The sequence below is a fragment of the Dermochelys coriacea genome, chromosome 12, assembly GCF_009764565.3.
Source record: "Dermochelys coriacea isolate rDerCor1 chromosome 12, rDerCor1.pri.v4, whole genome shotgun sequence".
Lineage (NCBI taxonomy): Eukaryota > Metazoa > Chordata > Testudines > Dermochelyidae > Dermochelys > Dermochelys coriacea.
This window is the reverse complement of record NC_050079.1, coordinates 41,442,027-41,466,517: the sequence shown is the minus strand read 5'-3', so window position 1 is coordinate 41,466,517 and position 24,491 is coordinate 41,442,027. Positions and strand designations below refer to the sequence as shown.

The 24,491-nt window shown below is 46.5% G+C and overlaps 2 protein-coding genes and 1 long non-coding RNA gene across 4 annotated transcripts in view; 2 read left to right on the top strand and 1 right to left on the bottom strand.

The window, feature by feature from the left end:
• Positions 1-862, top strand: part of LOC122456326 — a 28,450-nt gene extending 27,588 nt beyond the window's left edge. The window contains exon 3 of the long non-coding RNA XR_006275188.1: positions 73-862. This is a non-coding gene — a long non-coding RNA (uncharacterized LOC122456326). The remainder of the gene's footprint in view (positions 1-72) is intronic.
• The window catches only part of LOC119841394 (cytochrome b5 type B), a 31,853-nt gene that overhangs the window by 6,578 nt on the left and 784 nt on the right, over positions 1-24,491 (bottom strand). Inside the window, exons 2-3 of the mRNA XM_038368791.2 lie at positions 11,721-11,849; positions 10,188-10,214 (exon numbers count right to left, since the gene is read on the bottom strand). Of these exons, the coding sequence (XP_038224719.1) occupies positions 10,188-10,214; positions 11,721-11,849 (156 nt within the window). The remainder of the gene's footprint in view (positions 1-10,187; positions 10,215-11,720; positions 11,850-24,491) is intronic.
• LOC122456325 (myb/SANT-like DNA-binding domain-containing protein 2) lies at positions 2,875-24,156 on the top strand. Of its 2 annotated transcripts, XR_006275186.1 has the most exons (5): positions 2,875-2,886; positions 3,043-3,047; positions 3,899-3,907; positions 23,172-23,307; positions 23,980-24,156. XR_006275186.1 is itself a non-coding variant. In XM_043495161.1 (2 exons), the coding sequence occupies exons 1-2, from the start codon at positions 22,770-22,772 to the stop codon at positions 24,054-24,056; spliced, it is 615 nt and encodes a 204-aa protein (XP_043351096.1). In that variant the 5' UTR covers positions 21,966-22,769; the 3' UTR covers positions 24,057-24,071. The 2 variants fall into 2 exon arrangements, 1 of the variants encoding a protein (XP_043351096.1); XM_043495161.1 differs by lacking the exons at positions 2,875-2,886; positions 3,043-3,047; positions 3,899-3,907 and having other exon boundaries at positions 21,966-23,307; positions 23,980-24,071.

The following is a 24,491-nucleotide window of genomic DNA, read 5'->3' as shown; positions in this document are numbered from 1 at the left end:
GACCTTCAGTGAAAGTAAGTTTCACAAAGTGACTATACAATGTGTAAAAATACTTTCTTTCCTTTGACTTAGTGTGAAATGGATGAAGCATGAGAGTGATCCCCTTGTTTTCATGCTATGGGGCAGAACAAAGGAAGGACCACCTAAGAACTGAATACCCCTACAACACTTCCCCTTTCCAGGGTCTTCTACAGTGTCTCAGCTTCCGTAAGTCCCAATACACCTCTAACCAATGTGCTGCCCTTTGCAATTTATGCTGTCTTTGAAATTAAGATGCTCTTTTAGATGCACGGATACCATCATTTGTGCTTGAGAACTTTGAGAGCCTCAAAAGGAAAATGATATCAAAGGGACAACATCTTTTATCTATCTTTTGTTATTATTTTTAAATACACCTGAGCACCTACTTGTTTCCCTAGACTGCTGCAGTACCTTGGACTGATCTTCTCCACTGAACTAAGGACAGCAGCCGTGATCTTTCTCCTTAGAGCATCCTGCAAGTTCAGAACCTATCAGAAGAGAATAGATCTTTCTTCCCCTCCAGTGAGCATTATGTTGGATTTATCCAAGTTAAAATGCACTTTCCATAGTGCTGCTCAATCTTCCAGTTTCTTTAGATCCCCTTGGAGGCTCACCATCCACCATTCTGACATATCTAAATATAGCAGTAAGCTGTGAAATGCCCTAAGTTCTCCTCATACTCAGCACAGCTGCTCAGGCTGGCACCCATTGCTATACACCCTTTATTGAAGCATGTGGCTCTGCATCGGTTTATGAAATAGGGTTGAAATGAAAAAAGAATAATTTGAAAGGCCTGCTGTTCTATGTAACTAACCTGGGGTTTGAGCTGGTTTGAACGATACTCTCCATGGCTGACCAGAACAAACAGACCCAACAGACTGCAGAAAAAGAAGATGTTGCCTCTTGATGTCTAATGAAAGGGCTGTCTAAAGCAGAGATTTTACCAGGCCAACTCTCCTAGTCAAGTACAAGGAGAAGCCAAATGCAAGACACACATTTAACTCCTTAATTAGATTCCATTTACTAAAGATTTGCCACCCCCATCCTTTCAAGGGTAGTTTTCCAATATGCCTCCCCACCCAGGTTCTGATCCGGGAGTCCCCAAGTTTTCAGCAGAAGCCCTAGAGATCACTTGCTGATGCTAATACAGAATTAATTATTTCAGGCCAAACCCAGGTGGTTGGGTCTGTCTCCTGGGTTGAATCTGACAACACTAACAGTTCAGTGATCAGGACACACTGAATGATGCAAACAGAGGTCTGTGGCTCAAGGTGTGGAAATAACACTGCTGATGTCAAGGAAGTGAGGTTCAAATCTGAGGTGGTGGTGCTGATTTTTAGAACAAAAACAAAGTAATAATTTGCTTGCAAGGTTTATTCAGTATCCCAATTTGTGTAAACACAAAACCACCAGCTCTGTGGAAGAAACACTGAATGACTCACTTGTTTCCCTCCAGTCCTGAGCCATAGGCAGCAATGTACACAGTACACATAGGCCTGGAAAGATGGGGTTTGGGGCTTCATTTTACTAGAGCAACTAGTAAACTGGTCAGCTGATTTGACAATCTCCAGAGGGAACCATGCCTAGCTCTCCTGGGCTAGAGCAGCGAAGGCTGCCATTCAATTCTTAATCCACCCCCGTGACATTTGGAGTATCTGCACAGGAACCACCAATATTCAGAGAGTACACTTTTCCCCATCAGTCTCTTGGATAGGGTTGCTCATTAAGGTTAGTCGAGGAAGGGACAGTTCACAACCCAGTCCGTGTTCTTGAACAATTATACAAGAGACCTGCATAGTAAGGCCAACATACTGTCTTTTCATGTTCCTTTTTTTAATTGCAATTCCATTTCAAAACAGAAGTAGAGCCAAATGCTGTAGGAAAAGACTTCCAACAGAAAGTCTGAATTTCCCCAATATCTATACATTAAAAGCTGCAGATTGAGCAACATTTTTTTTTTTTGGGAGTAGGAGAATGGTTTGGGGACAGGTGGTGTCAAACAAAACCTTAATATTTTCAACAGGCAAAATAAGCACAATTCCAGTCAAAGAGTGAGATTAATATCTGATTCAAATATTCTTAAGCAAAATAAGCAGTCATGGGATAAGAGGGAACGTCCTCTCATGGATCGGTAACTGGTTAAAAGATAGGAAACAAAGGGTAGGAATAAATGGTTGGTTTTCAGAATGGAAAGAGGTAAATAGTGGTGTCCTCCAGGGGTCTGTAGTGGACCCAGTTCTATTCAATATATTCATAAATGATCTGGAAAAAGGGGTAAACAGTGAGGTGGCAACATTTGCAGATGATACAAAACTACTCAAGATAGTTACGTCCCAGGCAGACTGCAAAGAGCTACAAAAGGATCTCACAAAACTGGGTGACTGGGCAACAAAATGGCAGATGAAATTCAATGTTGATAAATGCAAAGTAATGCACATTGGAAAACATAATCCCAACTATACATATAGAATGATGGGGTCTAAACTAGCTGTTACCACTCAAGAAAGAGTTCTTGGAGTCACTGTGGATAGTTCTCTGAAAACATCCACTCCATGTGCAGCAGCAGTCAAAAAAGCGAACAGAATGTTGGGCATCATTAAGAAAGGGATAGATAATAAGACAGAAAATATCGTGTTGCCTCTGTATAAATCCATGGTACGCCAACATCTTGAATCTGGGTGCAGATGTGGTCGCCCCATCTCAAAAAGAGATATATTGGAATTGGAATTCAGAAAAGGGCAACAAAAATTATTAGGGGTATGGAACATCTGCCATATGAGGAGAGATTAATAAAACTGGGATTTTTCATCTTGGAAAAAAGACAACTAAGTGGGGATATGACAGAGATCTATAAAATCTTGAATGGTGTGGAGAAGGTAAATAAGGAAGTGTCATTTACTCCTTCTCATAACACAAGAGCTAGGGGTCACCCAATTAAATTAATAGGCAGCAGGTTTAAAACAAACAAAAGGAAGTATTTTTTCACACAACACACAGACAACCTGTGGAACTCCTTGTAAGAGGATGTTGTGAAGGCCAAGACTATAACAGGGTTCAAAAGAGAACTAGATAAGTTCATGGAGGACAGGTCCATCAATGGCTATTAACCAGGAGGGGAAGCAATGGTGTCCCTGGGAAGGGCGACAAGGAATGGATCACTTGATGATTACCTGTTCTGTTCATTCCCTCTGGGGTACCTGGCATTGGCCACTGTCGGCAGACAGGATACTGGGCTAGATGGATCTTTGGTCTGACCCAGTATGTACGTTCTTATGTTCTTATGAAATGTACATTTCAGAAACAAGCGGACAAAAGGTGAGTTCCAGAGTGAAGTGCTGAAAAGAGTAAGGAGACCATACGATCAAAAAGCAGCAAGGACTTAAGAAATCTCACTTAAGGAACACAGAGCAGCCATCTACTTGTAGTGTGAAAAAAGCTGCTACAGACTTGTTGGGTATCAAACCAATGCATACTAGAAGCTGCTGGGGCACATACCACCTTTCATATCTAAGAAGAAATCACTCAGTGCCAAAATGCTCCAGAAACAGAAACTTGCAGCAGCATCTGAGAACCCTAACCCAAAAACACCAAAGCAGGTTCCAAAGAGCACAATGATGCAATAGCCATATTTTTAGGTTACAGCTCATCACTGAAGAGGTGAACAAGATGGACATCAGCAGATAATGGAAAGCATTAGACATATCAGTGATCCTCTTAATCAGGGGTTCTCAAACTAGGGGTCGTGACCCCTCAGGAGGTCATGGGGTTATTACGGGGGGGGGGGGTCACGAGCTGTCAGCCTCCTCCCCAAACCCTGCTTTGCCTCCAGCATTTATAATGGTGTTAATTATAAAAATGTGTGTTTTTACTTTATAAGGGGGAGGGGGTCGCACTCACAGGCTTGCTGTGTGAAAGGGGTCACCAGTACAAAAGTTTGAGAACCACTGCTCTTGATGAATCATCCTATAATTATAAGGCCTTCCTGTGAAAAAAAAAATCTTGGCACCAAAACATGATGTAGTCCTACAGCAGAAGGGTCCATGTAATGGGAAGACAAGATTCTCTTCTATTCTCACCCTATTAGAACCATATGGGAAGTGTCAGGTTAGTTCCTACTGAATTCACTGGGACAGAGATGACTCATTTAACTCCAACCCAAATGCGAAGGGAGGTGTAACAGCTCTAGAAAGAGCAAAGTAGCGTCTGGAAGAGACAGACAGGAACTCTAGGGTAGCCAAGCCTGTGGAGAAGGCCTGAGGAGTTTCTAAGGTTGAGTTTGTGTTACTTTCAGCAACACAGCCAAACCCGGTTTGGGGTAATTTTTGGCCTTACACAAAGTGTATGTAGCCTTTTGTTGGACTGTGGTGGGGAGCAGTTTACTGTCCACAGAACATCTAGCTCAAGATAGAATCTGGCAAAACAAAGCTGCATCATCTTCCTTCTATTACCATTCTTCCCTCCAATCTTGTCTGACACCGGTTCTAAACTAAAGAACTGTGTAAACATGCCTGCCTCAAGCATAGTATTGTCTACTACCAAGCAGAAGGAACTGGACTGATTGGGAAAGCTGCACATGTCAGCATGCTCTTAGACATAAGAAAGATTACCAGCTTCCTTCCAGTAGATAAAAGAAGCTAAAACATGGCTCTTCCACGCCTATGAACAAAACTTGTGCTTTAAAACAGAAGAGAGTCTTCACCAAGTCACATACTAACCATCAGCTGAAGAGATCATGTTACAGTGCAACCAACCACAATTAAGGCTATGACTTTGTCATGGACATTTTCAGTGAAAGTCACGGACAGGTTTCAGGCAATTAACAAAAATTCATGGAAGCCATGACCTGTTCCTGACTTTTACTAAAAACGTCTGTGACAAAAAGCCAGAGGGAGGAGGGTCCAGCAGCCAGCCCTGCTGTGGCTGGGAGCTGTGGTCCCTGCCCCATGACTGGGAGCTGGAAGGGACCCCGCTGTGGTGGCTGGGGAGCTGGGGAGCTGCAGGGGATCCCCCACCACCTGGGGAGCTCTGGAGGATTCCCCACCAGGGGGAGCTGCTGGGGCACTGCGAGGGGTCCCCAGCACCTGCAGGGACTGAGGCGCTCCAGAGGATTCCCTGCCACTGGTGGCAGAGGAGCTGTCTGGGATCCCCCGCTGCCTGCAGGGCCTGAGGAGTTCCAGGGGATTCCTCCCACACCTGCAGCAGCTGGGGAATCTGTGGGGGACCCCGACCACTCCAGGCTTCAGGGGTACCCCAAAGCTCTCAGCCACCACGGGAGGTGGGGGTAGCCTGCAGCTCCCAGCCCCCGCGGGCTGAAGTCATAGAGGTCTGCTGACTTCCGTGACCAAATCGTAGCCTTAACCCCTTCAAACAGCATCTAAGCATGCATTGAAGGACATCACCACGGGTTAGGTGAAAGTGCTAGTTTACCAACAAACAAAAGACTGGATAAGCTAGAGGACTTGACTGGGGGACTCACTGGGCAGATCAGAAAGGCCCAGTGTAGTGAGGTGGAGTGGCCTCCCACTGAGCCAGAAAGGGAGGAGCCACTTTGATCCCAGGTGGGTGGAACCAGGCCACTCCTCCCGCTGGAAGCTAATCACAGGACCTTTAGCCCAGCCTGAGCCAGGGAAGGAAGCAAATGTCTCCAACCTGGTGCACAACCCTGGAGCTGAACCTAAGCTGCGCTGTGCCCTGCCCCTAGAGGAGATTGACCCAGGAAAAGAGCTGCCAGGACTGCTGCTTGCCATATATCCCAAGGAGACAGAAGACCCCAGGACACAAAACCCCTCATCAAGCCCATGGTAGGAAGTAGCCCAGGGAAAGCAGACACTGGTCCAGTTTTGGTGTTAGAACCCGAGTCAGCATGTTGCAGTAGGAGCCCTCTGCCACCGTTAGGGCCTTGGGCTGGTGGAGCAGGGTGGGCCTGGATCCCTCTAGCTGCTGCTGCTGCCAACCCCACCCTGGGGTGGCAGCCTCCCCATCTTTGAGCAAGAAGCCTGCATTTGTCTGCCATCTGTCTGAGCCAGGACTTCAGGCAATAGACCATTTGTTTGTGTGCTCTACCCTGCCTAAGGACCTGAGCTCCCTTAAGACTGTTTGTTTGCTCTGCCTGACCTGAGGGGCCTAGACAGTATTATTGCTTGACCCCTACCCTGGCACTGGGGCATAGCCTCCCACTGAGCCAGTGGGGGAGGGACAACCGCTAACCCACTACACCCAGCATAAACATGATCCTGTGACGCTGCACTTCAGTGCTATTATATAATTATGACAATTATAAATGTATTTCATGCAAGATAAGTCATGTGGTGTCATTGAAAGGGTTATAATTTGCTGAATATGATTATCCTATGTGTATGCATGTATCATTTTTGTATCTGAAGTTATGAATATTGACTATGTATCTGCATTTCAAATGTGGATACACCTGGGGAACACCCACTAGACAATATGCTTTCAGTCTAGATAATGAGTGGGAAAGGGCCTATTTAGGGCAATGGGCCATGAGGGGAAAAAAACAAATCTCTCACCTGGTGAGCCTTCCTGTGAAGGCACCAAACAGCCTGTGAGTGATGGCTGCTACAACTCTACAATGACATGTGATGAGACCCCATCTGCAGACTGGTCTGGGAACCAAGCTTTGGGAACAAAGGGTTCCTGCCATATGCAAAAAGCTATATAAGGCAGGGAGTGACATCATTTGGTGGTGTTCTTTGCTCCCAACATAAGACTCCTGAAAATCACTTGAGGAACAAACACTGTACTGGGGAACCAGTTTAGCTGGACCCAGGCTAAAGGGATTTTTAGCCTGTGAAACAAAACACCTGGGGATTCCAAGCTGTAAAGCAAGTGAAGCTTGACCCTTAAGAATCTGCAGCCTGCTTGTATTATCTCTTAGGGTGAGAATCTGCTATTCATATCCAATCTATTTAGTATATTAAGCTTAGTTTGTGTTTTTTGTTTATTTGCTAGGTAATCTGCTTTGATCTGTTTGCTATCACTTATAAGCACTTAATCTGTCTTTTGGGTTTTTGCTTCATCTGAAGCAGTGTGTGGGAATCATATCTCTGGGCAAAAGGCTGTTGCATATTCCTCTCCACGTTGAGGGAAGGGGCAAATTTTATGAGCTTACGCCATACAGTTCCCTGTCCAGCGCAAGAGGGTATAATTTTGGGTTTATACTCCAGAGAGGGTGCATGCCTGAGGAGCTGGGAGTAGCCTGCCCATGCAGAGGCTGGTCAGAGAGCCTGCTTGTAACTGCAGCTGGGTGTGCTCCTACTTATATGTATGATGAAAGTGCAGGCTGGAGGGCTTTGTAGCTTGTCACAGTAGTACAGTGTGAGAGGGAGCCCAGGGAGCTCAGCAGTACCCTAGTTCTGGGTGGCACTCTGGGGGGATCCTGTCACACATCCATCCTTCAAATATTTTTTTCCCCCTCTATGGAAGGTAGACCAATAGAACACAATGTGAAGCGTAAGACAGTAAGAGAGATACCCACAGGCTTTAAGGCCAATTACAGTGGCAGAGTCTCATCAAAAAGACACTAGTCAGTAACTAAAGACAGGAAAAAAAATCCTACACACATCTCCCCCCAAGCATTTAACAACTTGGCCCTGTCAAGTCCAAGTTTTTTGCTGTTGATACTTGACACCAGACAGTATGATACACTTTCATATTCTGGCACCAAAGCTTTCAATTTCCAGTTCTTTTAGTAGTACCCAAAAGAGGCCTGAGCTACCATCACCATGGCTCCTTTCTCATATCAGTATGAGATGGTGTGGTATATGTCACTGTATCCAGACGCTCAGGGTAACAATCACTACAAAAGTGCTAAATGAGAACAGTACATTTTGATACTAGTATTTGAAAAAGCTGGTCAAGCCCTGCAAGCCTGCTCTGAAAATCTAGTGGCTAATCTTGAATTAGGTGAGCAGGTTGCCTCTAAAAGATTTCTTCAGCCCTTAGAATAGGAAGGGCCTGGATATGAGCAACCACTGGTTGCTCCACTGCTGGAGTTGCAACTGGAAGATTTTGTTATTTCTTTAGACTCACCAGGAGTAGCCTTTTGCTGAGCACATAGTGAAAGTGAGGAAAAACACTAAATAAGTAGTTAACAAGAGTGCAACTGTTCAAAAGCAACCCATCAGTTGTACCTGGCAGCGGGGAAATTTGGATGGAGGGTTTTTTCCTCCTTCTGTAGAGAGGATTTAGAGATTCCTGTCGCATCCAAGCTGAGAACCATGTCACACTGAGACCTCTTTAACTAAACAAATGTTAACTAAAGTTAAGATACAGGAGGTAATCTTAAAAGTTAGATTCCAAGGGGACAGGTGACTTAAAAACACCTACAAGATCAAAGGGAAATACTTACTTTATTGCAGTGTTGATTTTACTGCAGAATTGTGATGTTTTCCTATACTTAGGATGAAATATCACAGTGTGGTATTTATAGGACAGGAAGCAAGATGAAGTATCTCCTATTCTGGCCACCACTGCATGCATAAATTTGCAAACAAGTAACATTAACATAAACAAGACATGTTCTTCCAACCTGCCACTCACTGGCATACAAATAGGACTGACCTTGCTAGGATATCCTTACACATTTTCATTTGCTAGAATGGACATATCATTTGGGTGGTTCTGTAGTTGGCTGTGTACTGGTGCAGTTTGTTTCCACATTTGAAGATGTTACTCATATGTTCAAGGATCTTTTGCCCTCCAACATATCAAAAGCTAAACCATGGTATGGATTTTACGACCTCTGAAGACATTAATACTGCACATGGGAATAGCAGATCCTGTCTAAGCAAGGCCGTTTTCAACAAAGGCCACAAATGTATAGTGATATTGGCTTAAATCTCTTGGCTGCTGAGGAACACTTTCAGATTAGTAGGGCACTTCCCTGGACATGTTGTTTACAATCAAAAGTTGATGTTCTCAGAACAAGTTCAATAAACTCTGAACTAGGACATCATGGTTGTTTCAAATGTTTATCAACAGGAACTGGGGAAGATTAAAAAAAATGAAAGGCACAGATAATGCTTAGAACTAGTTCAAAGAACCATTTTATTCCTCTTTCAGTAAACGTGTGGTGTACCAGAACTGAGCTTGGATAGACTCCGTAGGCCTCATTTACACAGACAGAATTGCAAGGCAACAGATGACTCCTTTCCTGCTCATATTCCATGAGACCTTTTGGGGACAGACAGGTGCTAAACACACTCCTGTGGCTGACCCAGAACTGTTGGCTGTACTTCACTTGGTGTGCAATTTAGGCCATCATACTAAAAGTTACATCTACCATGGGGGTCTGCTCAATAATTCTTGTGTGGTCTTCACCCTGCATATTTCCCAGCTCCTCAAACTCAATCTGCCTAATCTAGACACTGGATTTGCAATGAGAACTCAGAGAAATTGGTATTACTGTGGCAAAAAAAAAAAAAAAAAGGAAGGAAAGACCACTCTAGTAACTCAATTATCTGTTTTAAACAACGGGCTTTCTGTCTAACGGCTCACACTGAAGTGATTTACAAATATGTATACAAAAATAACTTTTCTACCAAATAAATGCAGCTAACCTTGAGTGTAAGGTGTTAGCTGTGAAGCAGCTCACAGCAATATTACAGAAGAGATTAGGAATGGAAGGAAGATACTGTAAGTAAAATTTTGGGGGAATTTAGGTAAAAAGATGTAATTACTCAAATTGAAATTTGGCAGGATACCAATGCTAACACCCCAACTCTTGGTTTAAATGCCATGAAAGACTCTGGAAAAAAATGGTGCCCTTCCCCCAATAGGGTAAAAATACAACAAATCGCTACTCCCTAAAGAATGAGCCCTATCTCATTTACAAAGCAAGATACCATCTTTCTCTTCCACTTCATATCCAATGTGACAGTCCTGCTGTTCCTGGCACGGCCGTGAGCCCCCTCTTCTCCAAAGCAGCAATTTGCTAGTAGTGTCTCTATTCAACCCCTCCCCCACACAGACACTTTCTTGGGTCTCTTCACCACAGTGTCCAATCCCTACGGTTTGTGTAACCTCCTCCATCTAGGCTAACACCTAACATACTGCACAGAAACAAAATGAAATATCTGCTAATTGAACCCAGCAGATTCCTAGACACTAAGTAACAGAGGGGGAAACAAACATTTGCTTCTTACCTTAGAGCCTTCAATTTTACGATCACACTGCAGGTTTTTGGAGGGGTTGGGGGATAAAAGAGAAGAGAAAAGATTACAAACATTGTAACTTTGCTTTTTGGAAGGAAGTTTTCAACCATTGCAGAAGAGTCAGCAGGCACCCAACCAGCACCACCTGGGCAGCTGCCTGGAACATTTCAACTCCAGCTCCTAGCTGTGACCAGCAGCCGCTTCCTAAGAGCAGTGGGGTCCGAACTGAGGCCACTGCTGCCTGAACAGGGTCCCCACCCCTGCGCCACCCCTTCCCCAGAGGCCTCACCCCCACACTGGCTCTTCCCCCCCGACCCCACCTCCCATTCCTGCCTCTTCACTCCCTTCCCCGCTCATTGCTCCCCCCCTACGGCCAGTAAAAAGTGGGGGAGCATAGCCCTCCTACTTTTAAAAGTGATGGGTCTCTCCCCTGTTCTGGTGCCCCTACCTGTGACCAAGATCTTGACATCTGAAAGGCACTGGCTTTACAGCAAGTTTAATCACAAAGCATGTAGAATGCAGGGTTCACAGCATCAGCTGTCTCACATCATCAATCCCTGATCCACAAGGCAAGGAGAAGTTTAGACCCCAGCCCCTGCAGAGTCAGCTTCCCAAAGGAATTTCTTTAAGGGACTGAGATTGGGTAAGCTCCCAAATTGGCTCTGCAGGAGCTGAACTGGGTCAGGTGCAGGGGGTTAATCAGCTAATTCGGCTGCAAACAGGGGAGCTTTAGGCTACAGGCAGTTAATTAGAGGCTCATATGTGAAGAAACAGGTGGGGCCTGTAAAGCCAAGTAGTGGGCTCCAGACTGGGTGGCTAGGAAAGGCTGTAGGAAGGCAGGCAGCAGTCATTCCTGGGAAGGGGATTTTTGGAGCTGGAACACCCAGAGAGAGAAGGGGAGCCAGACAGATAGGAAGCAGTCCAGGGAAGGAGCAGTGAGGGGAGAGAAAGGAGCCCGGAACTGTTGAGCCAAGAGTCCCTGGACTGGAACCCGGAGAAGATGGCAAGCCTGGGTTCCCCTACCAGCCTCCGAGAGTATGGCCCAGAACTGAGGCAGTGAACAGTAGATTGCCTAGCACTGCTGATGGACTGAACCTTGGAAGGGGGAATGCTGAGTGACCTAGCTGGAGAACTAAATCACAAAGAAGCTGCTGTGGGTCCTGGAGCAAGAGGAGCTGCAGACCAGAGTCGGAGTGATGGTGTGCAACCATGACCAGGAATGTCAATCTCGAGCTAATCCCAGAGTGACCAGGAGGAGGTGCCAGCCCAGCAGTGAGAGGTGTGCCCTGTGACAGGGACACTGACTAAATTGCAATCAGAAGCCTCTGGATAGGGGAGATTTGTTTAGATTTTAATCCATAGTCTCCATTTCAGCATGTTTGGGGGTTTGTTTGGGTGAAGGAAGGAGGTTCGCAGGAACTCCACATTTAGTAGGACAGATCTTGATGTAGTTGTCTGCTGGATTACCCAGAGGGGGCATGCACACAGTTCCCTCTGGGTTTGTCACACCCAGCTGTTCCTTACCGGGTGAACCTCTCCTATGAAGTACTGTTTGAGCATTTCCCTGGCATCTGTGGAGTGTCCAACATCTTCAAAGCTCTCTGTGGCATCCCTACCAGCCTGTTCCAGCAAAACCTCCTCTCCACCTGGATGCTGGAAAAGAAGGAATTCAGTGAGCACAGGGCTGAGGGATAAAAAGCAGTGAGAAAAATTCCAGTCCCCTTTCCAAATTCTCTGGTAACGTCCTGGGCCCAACAATGCAAACATACTCCAACTTTTTCAGTTCATCACAGCCCCTGCAGAACAGCTCAAGATAACCTCACTGAAGGTCCAAGCCTGCAGCCTCCCCTTCAGGCAGTCATGAGTAATGAGAGGACTGCAGGGTCTGGCAAGCACCTGGAATCCAGCCTTACCTGCTTTACAGGCAGCAAAAATCCCTCCACCAACAAGAAGCAATTCCTCAACATCCACAAGGAGCCCCTGACACAGCCCTCTAGGTCACGTCTGCTCTGTAGTCCCTAAGGTTCATAGCCAAGACAGGCTGGTCTGATTCCTGATGCACCTATACGTATTTTCATGCAGAAGCACAACATAGGATATGAGCAGGAATTCACCTCTAGAGAAGCTGTAAGTGCAAGCAACACACAAACACAGGAGCCCTGAACTGCAAAGTATGAGGTGCTGAGTATACTCCATCGGTGACTATTTAGGCACAACAGAGAGAGCGCCTCCTCATGGCTCTTGAACAGAGCACGCTGGGCAGGCCAGGCACTCTCGCTTGCAGAGTGCTCTTTCCTGCTGTGTGCTTTCCCCTTTCCTTCCATGCATGAGCCATTCTTATTTCTTCTTCACCTGCTGGAATACAGGCTGCTAGGGAAGGGCTCATAGATGCTTATTTTAGGATGCTCCTCTCCTGGATGTCAGTGGAGGCAACATTGCTATTCCATTTCCCCAGGGTGCTGCAATAAGAGGATCTCTGTCTGCTTTAGTTAATCTTTCCACTTACAGTAACAACAGAGAGAGGGCCAAGCTTGCCAATGGCATAAGTTGACAATTCTAGTGACCCTCCTTGAAGCAGCCTCTGATTCACTAGCATTGCATTTGGCCCCCTCTGAAATCCAGCCAGGGCCAAACACTCAGCAGCCGGGGTAGTGAAGATCCTAAAGAGAAGTTTTACTGTTTGCACTTTGACTGATTTTAAAAATTCATCTCTGAAGTGTCTAAATCACTAAAATTAATCTCCTTCCCCCTCAAGGCTGCATTCCTCCATAGAACCTTTATCTAACTTGTGTATAAAACACCACAGACTATAAAAGATACCTGTTCACCCTTGAAAAGCTGTAATCAACAACAGAATGATAGCTGTGCACAGATCTTCTGTCAGGTTTCCTTCCCCACTCTGAACTCTGGGGTACAGATGTGGGGACCCGCATGAAAGACCCCCCTAAGCTTATTCTTACCAGCTTAGGTTAAAACTTCCCCAAGGCACAGATTTCTTTCTTGCCTTGGGATCGCTGCCACCACCAAGTGATTTAACAAACAATCAGAGAAAGGACCACTTGGAGTCCTAATTCCCCCAAAATATTCCCCCAAGCCTATACATCCCCTTTCCTGGGGAGGCTTGAGAATAATATCCTAACCAATTGGTTACAAAATTATCAAAGACCCAAACCTCTGGGTCTTGGAACAATGGAAAAATCAGGTTCTTAAAAAGAAGGATTTTATTTAAAGAGAAAAAGGTAAAAGAATCACCTCTGTAAACTTAGGCTGGTAGTTAACCTTACAGAGTAGCAGAAAATTCAAAGAGCACAGAGGAACCCCCTCTAGCCTTAGTTTCAAAGTTACAACAAAACAGGGATAAACCTCCTTCTAACAAAGGGAAAACTCACAAGTTGAGTAAAAGAAACTAATACACCTTGCCTGGCTGTTACTTACAAGTTTGAAACATGAGAGACTTGTTTAGAAAGATTTGAAGAACGTGGATAGATGTCCGGTCCCTCTTAGTCCCAAGAGCGAAGGAACACAGAAACAAAGCCTCTCCCCCTCCCAGATTTGAAAGTAGCTTTTGTCCCCATTGGTTCCTTTGGTCAGATGCCAACCAGGTTACTTGAGCTTCTTAACTCCTTACAGGTAAGGAGGAATTTAGGCTACCCCTATAGTTATGACACATACCCTGAGTCAGAGTTCAGAGCGGGTGTTGCACATGAACATGCTTCTGTAAGGAAATGGGAAGAACCATGGGGAGTATTCTCCACCCAAGCTAAGCCTTCTGAGAGTGAGGGCAGAGGTTAAGTGTCACTTTCATTATGAACACTACAGGCCTTTCCCATTGGCAGGTTTCACACCGCCAGCCTACTACTTCCAAAGTGAGACACAAGAGCATGCAGAGATAATGGATGCAGGTGGGCAGTACAGGAAGAAATGACAGATAGAAAAAGCATGATTAAGTCCCTTAGAAACTGGATTTTTCCTGCCTCTGAGAGAGCAAGAATGCAGGAAAGAAGATGGAAAGATGCTTACTGAAACCAAACAGCCTTGCCCAAGGCAGAGAACATGCATCACTAAGAAATTAGATGCATTCTGCCATGACAGCCAAAGCATGAAGTGCACCTCATCTTTCCACTCTGCATTTAAGGGAATTGTGCTCGAAAAGTAGCCAAAAAGTGATTCATCTAAAGCTGTAGATCTTCAAGGGTGGTTTTCAGGGCTTGAAAAATTTGCCCAACACCTATTAAGCAGAAGTCCATTAGCCAGGAACTAATAATTTAAACACTGTGCACTGTAAGTTGCTATTCAACGTAAGGGTAGCAGCCTAGGGCCCTTTCAATTTTTGCCTCAACATTTAGTCCTCAAGAGTCTGAAAGGCTAGAACACTCCACAGTCTAGTGATGAGAACCCATGAAGAAAGTAGTTAGCATACGCAGGCACTCAGACCAATCCAGGCAGCACAACGGTTCTCAACTTTTCCTACGCCAAGACCCCTGCTCTTAGTTGGCATTTTGGAAAAGGTGATTGAAACACTTACCATGACCCCATGTTGTGAACCCCTATGCTAGACTTAGGATTCTGATTAATACTGCTCTTCCCTGTGTAAAGTCCCCACTTCCTAGAGAGAGAAGACGACTTGTCCAAACCCCTTATTCTTGTATCATGTGAAGGGATAAACAACACTTCCTTATTCACTTTCTCCACGCTGTTCATAATTTTACAGACCTCTGTCTTATCCCCCCCTCACCTCTTTCCCAAACTGAACAGCCCCACTCTTTTTAATCTTTCCTCATATAGAAGCTGTTCCATCCCCCTCATCATTTTTGTTTCCCTTCTCTGTACTTTTTTTTTTTTTTTTTTTTTTTTTTTTTTTTTTTTGAGATGGAGTGACCAGAACTGCATATAGTTTTCAATGTGTGGGCATACCATGGATTTATATAATGGCATTACAGTTTGTGTCGTATCTATCCCTTTCCTAATGGTTCCTAACTTTTTTTTTTTTTTTAAACTGGTGCAGCACAGGGAGTAGATGTTTTCAGAGAACTAGCCACAGTGACTCCAAGAGCTCTTTCCTGAGGGGTAACAGCTAATTTAAACCCCATCATTTTGTATGTATACTGGGGATTATGTTTTCCAACGTGCATTACTTTGCATTTATCAACACTGAATTTTATCTGCCATTTTCTTGCCCTGTAACCCAGTTTTGTGAGATCCCTTTGTAACTCTTCACAGTTTGCTTTGGACTTAACTGTCTTGAGTAATTTTGTATCATCTGCAAACTTTGCCACCTCGCTTTTTCACCTTTTTCCAGATCACGTATGAGCAGGTTGATTGGCATTTGTCCCAGTACAGATTCTTGGGTGATCCCCCTATTCCCCTCTCTCCACTATGAAAACTGACTATTTATTCTTACTCTTTGGTTCCTATCTTTTAACCAGTTACCTATGAGAGGACCTTCCCTCTACCCCATGACTGCTTACTCTGCTTAAGACCATTGGGTGAGGGACCTTGTCAAAGACTTTCTGAAAGTCCAAGTATACTATATCCACTGGATCACTTAGTCCACATGTTTGTTGACCCTTCTCAAAAGAATTGCAAGAGATTGGTAGGGCATGATTTTCCTTTACAAAAAGCCATATTGACTCTTCCCCACCATATCACGTTCATCTGTGTGATCATTCTGTTCTTTACCACAGTTTCAACCAGTTTGCCTGGTACTGAAGTTACACTTAGCAGCCTGTAATTGCCAGGATTACCTCTGGAGCCTTTTTTAAACAAATGAAACAACATTAGTTATCTTCCAGTCCTATGGTACAGAGGACAATTTAAGAGATAGTTCTGCAATTTCATATTTGAGTTCCTTCAGAACTCTTGGGGAATACCATCTGGTCCTGGTAAGACTTATTTCTCCTAGCACTCCAGCTGTGCAAACCTGATGCAGGGAAGGAGCCTCTAGTAAGAAGTCAGTTTGTTTCAATACTGCAGGGACACATCTGCCCATGTACTGCTTTTTTAAATCAGGATAGAAGAAGTAGTGAAATAACTAATACAGGTACAGTTGCTATCTGCTTCTCATTCCCCTGTTCAGCTAGGCAGAGGGGGCCCTGCAGAACAGTTTATGTGCACCAGGATATCCCATAAATCCTCCATAGAGATCTCTAGGAAACTTTCCTGGAGGTAATCTGAAATCCTCTGCCAAAGGTTTCTTGCGAGGGCTGCCTTGTTTCTTCCCCCCATGGTAGGACACTGCCACGCTATTCAGTGAATTACTTCAGCAGGCACTATTGCTAGAGCCCTGCGTGGATACAAAAAGGTGTATCCACATCCAATCCAAAATCCGCCAAAATTGTCTGTGGATTTGCAGGGTTCTAACTGGCTCCACAGGTCACTACGCCGCAGTGACGCAGGGCTGTGTCAAGCCCCCAACCACCCCACTTCTCCCCAGAGACCTCCTGCCCTGCCCCCCACTCCGCCCCTGCCATACCTCCTTCCCAACTCCAGGCAGGGAGACTAAAATTCTGGGCCCTTCTATGTAGTGCCACCCTCTCCATGGGGAGCTCGGACATGCTTACCCAGTTGCGGCATCTCTAATGCACGCAACCATTGCCGCCTGGCTCATTTAAAGAGCAATCCCACCTTCAAAATGGTGCTTGGCTCACTTCCTTCTGGGAGTTGTAGTTTACCTCCTCCTGCTGAGCAAACTGGGGACTATAACTCCCAGAATGCCCAGCACACTGCTGTGTGATTCAGAGAGCCAAGCTGGAGCCTGCAGGCTGGGTGACAGCCGCTCCGTTCGGGTGATTGTGTGCTACAGAATCCTGTGTGGATACAAAATTTGTATCTGCATCCACGCTGCAATCCGCAAAAATGGTCCATGGATATACAAAGCGGATAACAGCGGATTTTCAGGGCTCTAACTACAGTCCTGGGGGAATTCTGCAACAAAAAAATTAAATTCTGCACACAATATTTTCAAATTCTGCATATTTTATTTGTCAAAATAACATAATATAATCACACCAGTTTCAATTATTTTTGGTCATTTATTTCAAAATACATGTCAGCAAGTATGCCTGTAACAACACAGACAACAAAATAAAAATTCAGAAAATGTTTTTTGACAAATAGGTTCCTTACTAGGCATATTAATACAGAACTCTGTGTGATAATTCATTTAAACTACAATACAGAACCGTATTTTCCGCATCCCCCAGAAGCAGTGCAAGGTTGGGGGGGAGTTGGGTAACGCAGGAGCTGAGAGAGAGAGAAGTAAATCGCTGAGAAGGAACCTGGATGTGAACTTGGAGGGTTGTTGAGTATGGGTGGGAAAAGTATGGAACAGTATGGTTTTTTGGGGGGTGGGGAGGGATTGCTAGGGAGCTTCCCCCATGCAGACCCCTAGCCTCTCCTGTTCAGTCAGGCACATGTGTCCCTCCACCCTCACTCAGATCCCAATGCGTGTCTAGGCCCCCACTCAGCCACTCCTCCATCCCTTTGTGGTCCTGTACTCCCTCTCCCCTGTGGCCCTGCACCTCCGCTGCCATTCAACCCCTGCCCCAGTCTGTCCTTGCCCATTAGCCCTTATGAGCCCCTATCTGATCCCCCAGCACCCCACACTGTCTGTCGCCCCATAGCCCCATCTCCTGACCTGGCCCAACAGCACTGTGAAGAAGGCTCTGCAGGCTCTCTCTCTTCCCTAGCTGGCTGGAAGCGGGTTCTGTGTTCTATCACCACAGCACATTCTGGTGGGCAAAAGGTGGAACTGCAGCAACTTTTCAGCAGAAGCTTTTTTCTGCTCAGAAAAATAAATATGCACAGCTCATTAATTATGCACGTGCAGTGGTGCAGAATTCCCCACAGGAGTAACTATTGCAGCGCACAGGCTAGCAGCATACAGACCTGGTCTGCAGCCAGACGCATGCAGGAGCTGCTCCCTTGCAGCCTCAGTTACCCGCAGAAGTGAGATATCAGCTACAATCAACACTGCCTGTGGAAATCAGTGCCAGCATTCAGTACAATAGCCCTATCTGCTTGTACTGATACCCCATTGCTACCCCATTTCCCCCACCCCCTTTTTGGGCCATACTCACCATGGCTGGGGCTACAACCCTGCTCTGTGACTCCCAAGGGAAAGTGAGAAAGTTGTGCTTGTAACTTGTTTGGATTAAGGGGTGTAAGTGCACTGACAATGGTACCTCTGTCCATTGTCTCTTTACCAGTTACAGATGTGGCCTTCAGGGTCTCATCAGGCACACTGACAGAGTGGCTCATACAGATGAGGAGAACGAAGAGGAATAAGAAAGACATGTTCCAGGAGGTGCTGCAAGCCTCTGGAGCTTCAGATTGCCACCCTCCAAGCTCTCTGCTCACAATCAATGACAAAATGCAGAGGGATAGTCAGGACAGGAAAGATGGGCAGCAGATGACGACACTGCTTAGGGAGCAAACACACACGCTGAGGTCTCAGATTCAACTTCAGGCTGAACACATTTGTGCTCACCTCCCCCTGCAGCCCACAGAAAATGGCGTTCCAGGACCTACCTACACTCCTCCCCCCGCACACTGCATGCATCTTCCAGGGCTGCAACAGTACCCAAGGCACTCCACCCAACAGGCGATTAAACAAATTGACAACCCCACTATACCCAGCTGAGAGAGCCTTGCTGTTGTGTGTGCTTGTAAATTCCCTGTTCCTTCCCCTTTAAAGAGATATTTTTCTCTGTATGTATGACATTTACCTCAGCATTATAGAAGTATGTTTGCAAATAGCTCTGTGCTGAGCCCGTTATAGCCCTGGTATCTGGCTGCTCAAACTGAGCAGGGAGCCAAACCACATTCACATTCCACCCCTGGGAAAACTTCTCCCCCACTTTGCTTCACAGATATTATGATGTGCACTGCTGGCAGCTATGACCACGGGATATTGTCCTCACGGAGGTCAACCCTCCAGAGGAGACAGCACGAGCGACCCTTCAAACAGCCAAAGGCACATTGACCAGTCATTCTGCACCTGCTGATTCTGTTGTTGAAATGCTTCTTGCTGCTGTCAAGGTGGCCAGCGTACAGCTTCATGAGCCATGGGAGCAAGGGGTAGGCTGGGTCTCCCAAGATCACTATTGGCATTTCCACACCTCCAATAGTAATCCACTGGTCTGGAAAGAAAGTCCCGGCTTGCAGCTTTCTGTACAGGCCTGTTCATAAAGATGCACGAGTCATGCACCTTCCCTACCCATACCACGTTGATGTCGGTGGAAATGACCCTGGAGATGCACCAAATAGTGCAATACCATAGAAAAGTACCCCTTTCTGTTGATGCACTCTGTGGTGTGGGGCCAAGATAAGAATATGCATGCCATCTATTGCCCCACTGCAGATAGGGAACCCCACTGCTGCAAAACAATCCTCTGTTCACGCACACTGCCCAGAGTCACAGTCCTTTCTTAGCAGGAAGCAATTAATAGTACTGCATATTTGCATCACAACAACCCCCACGGTGGATTTCCTGACTCCAAACTGATTCGCGACTGATCGGTAGCAGTCTGACGTTGCCAGCTTCAACACAGTAATTGCCAATCGCTTCTCCACTGTGAATGTAGCTCTCATTTTAGTGTCTCTGCACAGGAGACCTGGAGCAAGCTCCACACAAAGTTCCAGGAAGGTGGCCTTGCACATATGAAAGTTCTACAGCCACTGCTTATCATCCCAAACCTGCATAACGATGTGATCCCACCACTCAGTGCTTGTTTCTCAAGCCCAGAAACGACAGTCCACTATGTGCAGCTGCTCCGTGAACGCAAACAGCAATCTTGAATTGTTTCTTTCACCATAAGGCAGACACCAAGGCATCGTCAACAGAGTCATAGCTCATGAAATACTGCACGATCAGGTACATTGTGTTCATAACGCTCATCACAATAGCGAAGAGCAGTCCAGCGGCCATGCTTCCTGACAGAGATGGCGGGTGCGCAGGTTACAGGGACTGTTGAAAAGCAGCATGAAACGTACTAGGATGCACACTGAATTATGGGATAGGGAAAACTGCATCATGGGATACTGAACCTGCCCCCATGAGTAGGGCCCTACCAAATTAATGGTCATGAAAAATGCATCACGGACCATGAAATCTGTACTTTTGTGTGCTTTTACCCTATACTATACTGATTTCATCGGCGAGACCAGCGTTTCTCAAATTGGGGGTTCTGACCCAAATGGAAGTTGCGGAGGGGTCGCAAGGTTATTTTAGGGGGTCTGCGGTATTGCTACCCTTACTTCTGCACTGCCTTAAGAGCTGGGTGGCCGGAGAGTTGGAGCTGGTGGCTGGGCGCCCAGCTCTGCAGGCAGCAGCACAGAAGTAGGGGGGGCAATACCATACCATGCCATCCTTAATTCCGCACTGCTGCTGGCAGTGGCTCTGCCTTCACAGCTGGGCGCCTGGCCACCAGCCACCGCGCTCCAGCTGCCAAGCTCTGAAGGCAGCACCACAACCAGCAGTAGGGCAGAAGTAAGGGTAGCAGTATCACAATGCCACTCCCCTCCCCTTAACTCCTTTTTGGGTCAGGACCCCTACAATTACAATACTGTGAAATCTGAGATTTAAATAGCTGAAATTGTGAAATTTACAATGTTTAAAACACTATGAGCATGAAATTGACCAAAATGGACCATGAATTTGGTAGGCCCTATCCATGAGGCACTGCAAAACCTTCCCAATACACCCTGCGGTAGATGGTGGTGAGTTGCACAGTGGGATAGCTACCCATGACGCAAGCAGCATAGTGTGGAGATGCAACAGTGGTTTAATTACAATGGTGGCTGTACGTCACGAACCGTAACTTAAGTCAACTTAACTCTATAGTGTGGACAAGGCCTTACTCTTTCTGTCTGGGTCATACATGTTACTGGCGCTGTCATCCATGGTGGACCCATGTACACACAGGTTCTGGCTACACTAGGTAACTTATAGCAGTGCAGCTGTAAGCTCTCTAACATAGCTGCTCTAAGCCAGCCCCCGCAAACAGCAGTAATTACGTTGGCCGGAGAAGCTCTCCTGCTGACATAGCACTTTCCACACTGGTGCTTATATCAGTGTAATTTGTCACTCAGTGGGGTGGTTTATGCACACCCCATAGCAACAAATTATGCTAACATAAGCTGTGGTGTAGATAGCCATAGGTACTCATAATACAAGCGGTTCTTCATGATACAACTTCACAGTATCAACCAGAATTCATGTAGAGAGCCCCAACTCACCACTCTTCAGTTCCCTATCTGTAAAATACAAACACCACCATTGCCTACATCAGAAGGGGGCTGTGAGGAGAAATCCAGTAAAGACTTCAAGCCCCCCCACTACCATGTTTATGAATACCTTAAATAGAAATGCAAGGAGTTTTGGGAGGGGATGAGGTAAGTGCCCCAAAGGGTAGTGTGCATGTGGTAGAGAGAGGGGCATGCAGCACAGGGCTACTTACACTTCACAACGCTAATCAAAAAGGTATATTTACCCCTGCTCCTGACAGGCCTTTTCAGCACATAATTGGAAAGTTAACTCTCTGCAGTTTACCTGTAATCCATATTTAAACACAGACTTAGTTTTCATAGCTCCTGCAGTTGCAGCACAGAGACACCACTGTAACCTGCATTCTGGGGCTTATTTTGTTTCAAGTGGTAAGTGAATTACCCTTTTGATATTTGGGAGATATTTATGGTTCTACATCAGGCATACCCCCCACTGCAGCCCAGCCGGCTCTGAAAGAGAAACAGATACCAACTCATTATAGGTTTTACATGCAACTTGAGGAGCTGCCTTTGCACATCTCCCTCATTCTGTCCACGTTCTTATGACCTGATGGACTTTTGCCATGTGGTAAGTCCAATGTCTTAGAACTTCTATTATGTAACCAGCAACATAACATGATAAAGTTTAAAATAATCCATATTGCAACGGACATACTTTAGACAGCCTGACCAGCACCTGACCCACAGTGTCTGGTTTGCAGGAACCAGAGTGGCCTCTCAGAGATTATGCAATAGCCCTGCAATAGCACTTCAATGAGCTCAGCAATTCTGTACAAATAACATGTGGTCAAGGGCTAGACCAGGCAGCAATTAACAATTGCCCCAACCATTACAGAGGATTGAGAGGGAACATGTCATGCTGAATCCCTGACATCTGCAGTTACAGCAATTCAGGCCTTTTCTCACTGGCAAATTTCTGCCAGCAAAGTAGCTTTCTGCGTTGTAGCTCCTGAGGTATACACACTGCCAAGCCACTGCGCAATTCCAGCGCTATTAAAAAAAAAAAAACACACCCCGACGAGAGGCGTACAGCTTTCTGTGCCGGGGCTACAGTGCAGTGGGGCCAGTGTAGATAACCGGGTCAATTGCAGCACTGCGATTGGCCTCTGGGAAGTGTCCCACAATGCTTGTTCTAGCCTCTCTGGTCATCAGTTTGAACTCTACTGCCCTGCCCTCAGGTGACCATCCGTCAGCCCCACCCCTTAAATTCCTTGGGAATTTTGAAAGTCCCCTTCCTGTTTGCTCGGTGACGTGTGCAGTGGTCTCAGCGCATCTTTCCAGGTAACCATGGCTGCTCCACGCACCAGAAGATCTCCTGCTTGGAGCAATGCCGAGCCGCTGGACCTCATCAGCATTTGGGGAGAGGAGGCTGTCCAGTCCCAGCTGCGCTCCACCCGTAGGAATTATGACAACTACGGACAGATTTCACAATGCATGACAGAAAGGGGCCATGACTGGGACATGCTGCAGTGCAGGGTCGAAGTGAAGGAGCTGCGGAATGCCTACCACAAGGTTCAGGAGGCAAACTGCCGCTCCAGTGCTGCGCCCACAAGCAGCCAGTTCTACAAAGAGCTGGACGCAATACTCGGTGGTGATTCCACCTCCACTGCAAAGGCCACTGTGGATACTTCGGTAGCTCACGTGCCAGTCAACAGTGGACTGAGCCAGGAGGAGGAAATCTTGGATGAGGAGGGGGACCCTGAGGCAGAGGACAACTTGGAGGTCAGAGATGCATGCAGCCAGGAGCTCTTCTCTACCCCAGAGGAGGTTAGTCAATCACAGCTGTTGGAGCCTGGCGAAGTGCAAACAGGAGGGGAGGGTCCTGGTAAGTGACTGATTTTGGGAATCACTGAAGAGAGATGTTGGGTGCAGGAGGGTTGCAGAAAGCGGGCTTGTGTCTGTATGATGCATGTTCCACCACATGCTAGTCTGAGCGGTGGAACGGTGTTGATTGACTCAGTCACTTCACAGGAATCTGCCTCAGAGATCTCCAGGAAACTCTCCTGGAGATATTGGGCAATCCGTTGCCATAGGTTCTTTGGCAGAGCTGCTTTGTTTCTTATCCGATTAAGGGTAACTTTCCCGTACCACTCTGCCGTCATGGGGGCGGGGGGAGAAGAGGATCATTGCTGCACATAGGCGAGCCGTGTAAGGGCCAGGGCGGAAGCCACAGTCTTGGAGAAGGCCCTCCCTTGATTCCCTGCTCAACTTCAGCAGCGAGATAGCTTCCATAATGATCACATCCCGTGGAAAACGTGGGGACGGTAAATGGTTATAAGGTCCCCACCTACAGTGTTGGCTGTCCCCAAGAGCCATGTGCCCAGTGTAAAGTACGGTCCTGGAACACTGATTTCCCCTGCGGTTCCTCATCATTTTCAAGGTCTTGTGGCTCATGTGTACTTGCCTGGGGTAAGACAATTAGTGACAGGTATGTGAATAGTGGCTGTGTGTTGCAAACAATACCGCTTCTGCAAAATGTTGCATTTTGGCTTCACAGATATGACCTTGAGAGCCCAGCCTCCGTCTTTGTTATCACCGGCTGAATGGCTGCGCAGAATTAGAAAGTGGCCATGAAGAACTAAAGAGGACTTTCTGCATGATGCACTCTGAAAAACAAGAATTGAAGGAGTGGCGGGACAGCGAGAAGAGGGACCAAAAGAAGAACACGGAGTGCCAGAACAGTGCGGGATCCATTCCTGCAGACTGACGAGGCAGAGCGCACAGTACACCAACCATTGAAAGATGGTGCCAAATCCGGGCGAAAGCACAGAGATTGCTGGGATGTGAAGCAATGCATCAAGGGGCACTGGGAAAGGACCCAGGATGCTCGGCGACTCCCTCCGCCTACCCACAACTCTTAGCAACAGAAGAGGAAGAGATGCCCCCTTCCCACCACAATCCACTTGCTGCATCTGTTTGAAATTAGATTGTCGGCCACGTGGGGCAGGAATGCCGCGCGCCACACGAACAGCAGCGTCCCGAGCCTGAGCGGCTCCTCATGACGCCGCT